At 67.9% G+C, this 7,959-nt stretch overlaps 1 protein-coding gene across 1 annotated transcript; it reads right to left on the bottom strand.

The window, feature by feature from the left end:
• Positions 1-405: 405 nt before the first annotated feature.
• LOC124518056 (testisin-like) lies at positions 406-7,314 on the bottom strand. The gene is given in 9 exon segments (XM_047087835.1): positions 406-697; positions 971-1,125; positions 3,041-3,328; positions 3,552-3,679; positions 3,825-3,993; positions 4,208-4,223; positions 4,225-4,355; positions 4,471-4,590; positions 7,212-7,314. Coding segments are annotated over 9 exon segments (1,344 nt in total). The 3' UTR covers positions 406-463.
• Between the last annotated feature and the right edge of the window lie 645 nt (positions 7,315-7,959).

Genomic DNA, 7,959 nt, shown 5'->3' with positions numbered 1-7,959 from the left:
CCCCAAGTAAACTTCCCGCACCCCAGTCCTGGTCCCGGGTCGGCCTTTCGGGGACAGAGGTAGGACCGGGAGCGTCTGGCGTCTGGGTGGAGGGTCGCACCGGCATGAGCACCGGGGGGCTCGGGATGCTCCCCCCGCTGCACCCCGCTCCGGTCTTCCTGGCCCCCAGCGACCCGGGGGTGACTGACGTCCTCCCATAAACTATCTTTCTGATTGAACCAACCAGAGAGGGCTCCGTGGTTCGTCACCCAAACCCGAATGGCGCAGACAGCTGGAGCGAGATTCAGGAGTGAAGGACTGGATCCCGGGGGGACCGTGAGGGTGTCCAGGGAGCCACCCGGGGCCACACAATGCTCTGCGAGGCATCGATTCCAACACGCTAAGGAGTTTATTAGAAAAGGGACAAGGTGGGGGACGGGGCCTGGCTCAGCAGACGGCCCCAGCTCTCAGGACTCCGTTGGGCTCAGGCCGGCTGCGGGAGCCCGGCCCAGAGCGCAGCGAGGGGCAGGAGCAGCCGAGAGGGGACTGGCCTGGGGGCGCCGCGGGCCACCCGCGTCCGGATCCAGTTGAAGTGCCTACTGACGTTGGTGTAGACCCCGGGCCGGTTGGGGCTGCCGCAGCCCGATCCCCAGCTCACGATTCCAACCTGAATCCACACACCTCTCTTTTCGCAGGCCAAGGGGCCACCGGAGTCACCCTGGGGAGCGGCGCGGGTGAGCCAGGCCTGGCGGCGAGTGGGGGGGGGGGCGGGGGCTCCCGAGGGCCAGTGGCGACGGGAGGGACAGCAGGAGGGGCTGTGGAGCCGGGCAGACCGGGTGCACATCCCACCCCCCACCCCGGAAGTAAACAAGCCTCAGTTTCTGCATCTGCGAAGTGGGGCACTGGTCTCTACCCTCTGGGATCGACACGCGGACCAAATGAGGCGCGGGCCGCCCTCGGGCTTGGGGCCGGGGTGGAGAGGGACACTCACGAAGCAGGAATCCTTGCCTCCTTGGGAATCGCCAGCGCACACCATGTCCCCCCAGATGTCGTAGCGGACCAGGGGCTGTGCGTACAGGTAGTTACACATGGTGGTGTTGATGACGCCGACCTGTACTTCCTGGAGGAGGTAGGGGGCTGGCAGCACTGCCCAGGGGTCGAGGGGACAAAGAAAGACGGCACCCTGAGCCTCTCTTCTGCCATCTGCTTGGGAGAGATGGCACAGGCCGCGGGGGAGGGGGGAGGGACGAGGGTCCCTGGGGCCAGCAGCACCCGGCACGTCGTGGGGGAAGGACCCGTCGCCGCTGCTCATTGCCACCGAGGCCCGGCTTCCCTGCGGGCGCGTGCGGATGGCAAGCGGCCCCCGAGCCGGTGGGGAGGGGCCGACACAGGCGAGCAGGGTTACGGTCACTGTGGTCCAGCTGCCCGTCAGGTGCTTCCGGGCCTTTCTTGGGGCCCCCGTGGCCCTCCTAGGGCGCGGCGTGATGGGGACCCACTCTCAGGTAAGGAAAGACTCGGCGGGGAGGGCTGCCCCTCCCGCCCCCAGCAAAGCACCGGGGAGGCGTCAGAGCCCGTCGTGAACCCAAATCTGTCCAATTCCTCAGCGTGGGCCCGAGCCACCGGCTGATCCGTCCGAGGACGTCACGAGGATACCACGGTTAACGTGCAGGTGGAGCCTCTGGTCCGCCAGGCGCTCTGCTGAGCCCTCAGGTAGGAACCTCTTTAAATTTCAGAACCACGCTCTGTGCTGGGAACCGTTTCACCTTGTTCTGCAGATGAGGAGGCCCAGGCACAGGGGGAGGAGATGCCTGGCCTGGGGTCTCCCAGCCGGAAGGAGGGAGAGCTAAGCCTCCCAGCAGGCAAGGGGGGTGGCGGCCAGAGTCACCTGCTACCTTCTAGAACGAGGCGGGAGCCTGGGGCCGGCCCTGACTCCCTGTCAGCCTCGGGCCAGGGAGTCTGGTGGCTGGGTCCCTTGGTTCACACCCACTCAGCCCTTTGGGCCGGGAGGGATCTGCAGGGGGAGCAGGGGGAGCAGGGGGACACTCTCTCCAGTCCCTTGTAGGGAAGGGACAGGACCCCAACTCTAAAGGAAGGCAGGACCAGCGCGGGTTTCTCTCTCCGCCCTGCCAATCCCCGATGTGTGACCTCGAGGACACGTTGTTCTCTCGGCCAGTGGGCCCCGGCTTCTCCACCGACTCCTTCTGGGACCCTACGGCCACTTCTGTACGTCTCTCCCTTTCCTCATCGATAAAGCAGGTATAAAAATGGCCCCGCCTCATTCGCAGGTAAGGCCCAGAAGAGAGACCTCACCCTGCTCGGTCCTCAGGGTCCAGAGCCTAGAACAGTGCCGGCACGCGGCGCGCCCTCGAGGAGCCTTCTCTGCCATCGCTGCTGAGGGAGGGGTGCTGCCGGAAGGGGCCAGGCCAGGGAGAAGCATAGGGGGCCGCCCAGGCATAGGGGCCAGGCCCTGTGTGTGGCGCTCAGGACCCAGGGCACCTCGGGGCAGAGGTGCACGGGTGACGCTTCAGGCTGGCCCAAGGACCGCCCCCCACAGATTTACTGGGGAGTCAGAGAAAGGAGATGCTTCGACACTGCAAAGACAGACAATGGGCTCAGGACTCCAGGCAAGGAGACACGGTGGCAAGGCAGGTAGGTGCAGAAGGTACGGAAGAGCCAAAGCGGGGAGGCGGGATGGCTGGGGGCTGGGTGGGCACCCGTGCTGAGCGGAAAGAACGCACACAAAACCACTGAGGCCTTTCTAACGCGGCCTCCGCCAACCCCGACACCCTTGCAGGCTGGGTGCGGAGCGCGGGCCTGGGCCCAGCTGGCCTCCCTCTCACTGTGGCTTCGGGCTCACAGTCTCTGGAAGGCAGAGGGAACGGGGTGTGGGGACAGGAGGTCCTGCCCTGGCGGGGGGGGGGGGCAGGCACTGCTGGGCAGCCCCCAGGAGGGACCCAGCTGCACAGAGACCCAGGTGGGGGCTGCTGAAGCCGCTGTGGACGGAACAGACGGCGGAGCCCGCAGCCCCCCTGCCCCACCCCCCACCTGCCCCCAGCCTCACCTTGATCTTCTCCGATGTGCCCCCAGCCCGTCACCCAGCAGTCAGTCTGGTTCTGGAACTCCGAGGAAGAGGCCGCAACACAGACGGGGTGGATGTACTTGTTGTAGGTGACGGAGGAGGACAGCTTCAGCAGGGCGATGTCAGAGGATGAAGCCCCCAGATACATGGGGTTCAAAATGATCTCCTCCACCTGGTATCGGTTGTAGTAGGCCTCCAGATTCCAGATGGATGGTGAGGCAGACAGCTCGCCAAACTGCACGGACCACTCAAAGGGATCAGTGTGCCTGGCAGGGGGGGAGCGGGCGGTCAGGGGTCTTTACAGGAGGGAGGGGCCCTGAGCCCGCCTGGGGGCAGCAGCGTGCCTCCGCCTGAGGTGTGGTCACCTCAGCCAGGGGGCCGCCTCCCACAGCCGTCCTAAAAAGGAATGAATCGATGCACGGGACCAGACACTTCCCGTCACCACTGTTGCCGCAGGCCAGGCTCTGTGCCCAGAGCTCGCCCACCTCGGTCCGCCCCCCCTGTGCACCTGCACCGGGGGAGGTGGGATGAGGAGGGGGCGGCTGGTGCTGCCATCCGGGGAGAAGAGAAGACAAAAGAGAACACGACACAAAAGGGCACGGGAATGCGGTAAAGAACGTTCTGGAAAAAACGGAACAGGGTTTTCTCACGTGGCTGCGGCCGGGCCGGGGCTCGGGAGCATGAGAGAGCTGAATCCGCACGCGTCAGGCCCGGAGGACGCGTCCCCCCAACCCCGATTCGGAGGGCCGCCCGCCCCCAGACTCACTTTTCAAAGCAGTGCGCGGCCGACAGCACCCAGCGGCGGTTGAGCAGGCTGGCGCCGCAGTGGTGGGCGCCCCACAAGCGCAGACTGCCCTGCCACGGCCAGCGCCCCAGCTCCGAGTCCTTGCCGCCCACCACGCGCGTCGTCGAAACGGTTCGGCGGCCGCAGGGCCCTGGGACGGACACACGGGCACGCGGCTGAGCCGCACGACCCCGGCCGCCCCACCGGCCCGCGCGAACCAACGCGAGGGGCCCCTGGGAAAACGCGCGCGTCGGGGCCGCGCCGCCCAGGGACCGGGGGACCTCGCGCCCCTCCCCACGTGGCGCGCGGGCGCCGCCCCTCCCACCCCCCCACCCCCGCCCCCGCCCCCGGGGCCCGGCAGTTACACGTGAGCAACGAAACGTGAGTTCTCGAAACCTGGGCGGGGAGAGGAAAAGATGAGGCGCCCCTTGCGCTCCGGCTCAGGTGCCCTGCGCGGGGAGGCGCGCGTCCCGGGCGCCTTACCTGGAAACAGCCGGTCCAGATCCTGAACGTCTGGGGGGCCCGGAGGGGGGATGGCGGGCGGCCAGGTGAGCTCCCCGCGGTCTGCACGCGCCCCGGCCGTCCCCCACCACCCCTGGGGCGGCCCGCAGCCCCCGCCTCAGCTCACCCTGTCCCCGGAGCCCCGCTCGCACCAACAGCTGCGCCAGCAGCAGCGCCCGGACGCGCGCGCCCACGGCCGCCTCTGCCGCCTCGCGGCGCCCCCTCTGCTTCCGCCCGCTCAGGGCGCCTAACCCCGGGGGGGGGCAGGGAACGCCCGCGACGCTGCACCCCCCCCCGCCCCAGCGGGACCGGTCCGGGTCCGAGGGCTTCGAGCTGGGTACCCCAACCGCACCGTGGCCCCAAACGGTTCTTGTCTGCAGCCCTGGGATCCCGGCTGCCCGGCTCGTTGCCCCCTTTCCTCCACCCAGCGCTTCTTCGGGGAAGGGCCAAGGCCGGTCCCCACCAGGACCCCCGTGAGAGCAAGTCCTCACCGAGCGCCCGCTGGGGGCCTGGCGGTATTGGGCAGAGCCAGGAAGAGAAGATTCGTGTTTTCCCTTCTTGGAGAAGACTCGGGGAAGTGATGGTCTCGGGTCTCTTCCCCACCTGAGCCCACAGGCAGGCTAGTCCCTGCCAAGCCTGGCTGCCCCCTGGTGGCAGGCTCCCGCCCCCCCTTCCTCTCCTCCTCCTCCCCACCTCCCCCTCTACCCCCTTCCCCACCTCCTCCAATTTAAATCTTGGAAGTTGAAACCCCTTTCTCAAACTTTCTTTCCTGCCCAGGTCCTTGGGGGAACAAAATGGCCCAAATGAGAGAGACACCCCTAGGCTATCCGTCTCCCAGTGTCCCCGTGACCAGTGACTCTCCTAAGCGAGGTTCTGGGAGGCTGTGCCTTCCTGGTGCCCCCGTCTGTGTCCTAAGCACTATCGGGGGTGTGGTGGGATTCACAAAATGATGAGTTTCCCAGCACTGGCTTCTGGGGTCCCTCCAGTCAGGGGAGCCAGCCTGGACTAGGTGTCCCCCCCGTGGGAGCCCCGCTCCAGGGCCTGGCCCCACAACACGCTCAGCTGGGCCTGGGTGGTGAGCGCCCAAGGGATCGGGAGCAGGTGGCACAGGAGAGAGGGTTCCCCGCGGTGTCCCGGATCCAGGGCACCCCGAGAGAGACGCTGGTGACACCCGGGGTGCCGGGTGACACGAAACCTCCTCCAGAGGGTGAAGCTGGCCTGTCGGCACGCCTCCTTGACTTCACACACTGGGGTGTCTCCCGCAAGTCAGCTGCAGAGTGGGGGCTGCGGGCATGGGCTCCGGCAGATGGGCTCAGGGACAGGACGGGACCGGGTCCCCGGCACGGGGGCGGAGTTCCCTAAACGGTTCCCCTCTGTGGCCCTTGGCACCACAGCACTTGTAACTGGCCAATCTCCTGTGAGCTCCCTGCGGTTGAGGCCAAGTGTGGCACATGGCCCGAGTCACAGGGCCGGCGACTGCCTTCGGGTGCCTTACGGGGAACCCAGGCAGTCCCTTGTCCACTGCACCCCGAGGGATGGCTGCCTGCGGCCCCAGGTCTTGCCAAAACCATCCCGGCTCTCCCAGTGCGCGACAGCCCCGCCCCTTGCCGGTCCCCTCCCCTAGCGAACGAACCCCAGGCTGGCTCCAGCCTGGGGTCGCCTCTCCCTGCAGACTCCTGTCCCAGGTCCCAGAGAGTTGCACGGCAGGCTCCCTCACGGCGGGGCTCGGGGCTCGGTGCTAACGTCACCCCTCAGCGAAGCTTCTCTGCTGGCTTCCCGTCTACAGCGAGCTTGCCGCCTCCTCCCCCTCGGAGGGCTGTCTCACAAGCCGCACTTCCTTTCCAGCCCTGTGAAGCATCCACGGCCATCTGGTTTGTCGCGTGTGCATCTGCCCATTGGCTGCCTCCGGGGCCCGTGAGGGGCAGGCTTGGTGTCTGTGGAACCTAAGGGGTGATGGAGCAGTAAAGGGAGGGGTGGAAGGAGACAAGGTAGACGGAGAAGAGGGGATGCGGGTTGGCGGAGCCTCTCCCAGGGTGGAGAGGGTCCCTGTTGTCGCCGTCCTAGAGGGACCTCCGGGTCTCCTGGCCCAGGAGGAGTGCTGCGGGGGCGGCGCCAGGGGGAGGCCAGTGGCCCGGGAGTGGCCCCTCCACGCTCCGTGGGGGATGTCTGCCCTTTGGGATACAGAGGCAGGGTGTGCAAAGCCCAGGGGGGTCCTGGAGGTCCCTGTCGTCCTCTCCTTCTCCCTATCCTTGCTGCCTCGCCTCCCCCCCACTCCCCCAGGCGCCGGCCCCAGAAGCAGCCTGGAGAAGGCGGGCGGCGGCAGCCGGAGTCCACGTCTGTGGTCACACGTGCAGGAGGGGCTCGCACTCGCCCCTGGCGTGCCTGGCGGGCCACCCAGCACGCTGTTCCAGCCGGCACGCGGCCGTGGGTGCGTGGCGAGCGCAGCGATGACCTCGGCGGTGAGCCCGTGGCTCTGGCGTGGATGCCGGACGCTACTGGGGGTCCAGCTCGGGCTCCGTTCCCCCAGGGCCGGCTGCCAGCGGGAGGCCCGCTCTTCTGCCTGGGGCTCGGGGCTCGGGGCTCGGGGCCATCCTTGGCCACAGGCCCCCCATCCCACCCAGCTGTGGCCGTCCCGGCTGGGCCCCGGGGCTGGGGCTGGGAGTACCTCCCTGGCTCTCTGGCCATCAGGAGACAACCCTGACGGAGACGTACCGGCCCTGTGCGTCCAGAGAAGGCTCCAGAGGGGGCTGCGGGGCTCAGAGGAGCAAGGACAGGGGATGTTGCGGAGGAAGCCCTGGAGGGGCGGGGTGGGGGGGGCCAGAGGGGGGAGGGTTCTCAGCATGCTGCCTGCGGGGAGGGAGCCCCTGCCGGAGGTGACCCCTCGGCGGCCCGTGGGCCGGGGTGGGGACGCCCGGGACGGAGGCTGAGGGTCCCGCTGAAAGGGGCCCAGCCTGCGCTCGTCTCCTCCCATCCCCTGCCCTGGTCGTAAACTGCAGGGGCGTCCAGTCACTCGCACCCCGGCCTCAGGTCCCAGCCCTGTGTCGCCTCCTCCAGCTGCCGGCTCACACGTGGCCCCTGGAGAGACAGGCTGGGGACGGAGGGCGAGAGCCGGGCAGAGAGCTCAGCCTGGCTCTGATGTTCATACTTGGGGTGATGTGGGTGCACCCCCAGCCCTGCCATGACCCCACTGAGCCTGGGGACGGGGCTGCTAGAGCGAGCGGGCTTGGGCAAGCCCTGGGGCTTGAAGTCCTCGGTTTCCCTGTCTGAGAAAAGTGGGAACATTAGTAACGCGGACCTCTGAGGGCTGCCGTGAGCTTGTGGTGACACCCTGGGGGTAAAGCTCCCACAAACAGGAAGTGCGTTAAAATACACCCTTCTGGGGCCCCCGAGGCGCGAGGCACGGGGCGGGTCACCCATCCTTCTGCCGGCTTGTCTTTATTGCCTCTCACATCGACAGGCCTGCAAAGGCACCAACCCAGCACGGGGGGGGGGGGCTGCGAACCCCAGTTCCGAGAGCCCCAGAGACCCAGCACAGGAGCCCCCGGGCGTGGGTGCACCCTGGGACTCAGATGTGACTGGTGGGTGAGGGGCGGGGAGACCGGGCTCTGTCCCCAGG

The sequence above is a fragment of the Lynx rufus genome, unplaced genomic scaffold (genome assembly GCF_022079265.1).
Source record: "Lynx rufus isolate CCGP_SWC_20201006 ecotype Redwood Valley unplaced genomic scaffold, mLynRuf1.p SCAF_23, whole genome shotgun sequence".
Taxonomy (NCBI): Eukaryota; Metazoa; Chordata; class Mammalia; order Carnivora; family Felidae; genus Lynx; species Lynx rufus.
This window is presented reverse-complemented; position numbering and strand designations above follow the sequence as displayed.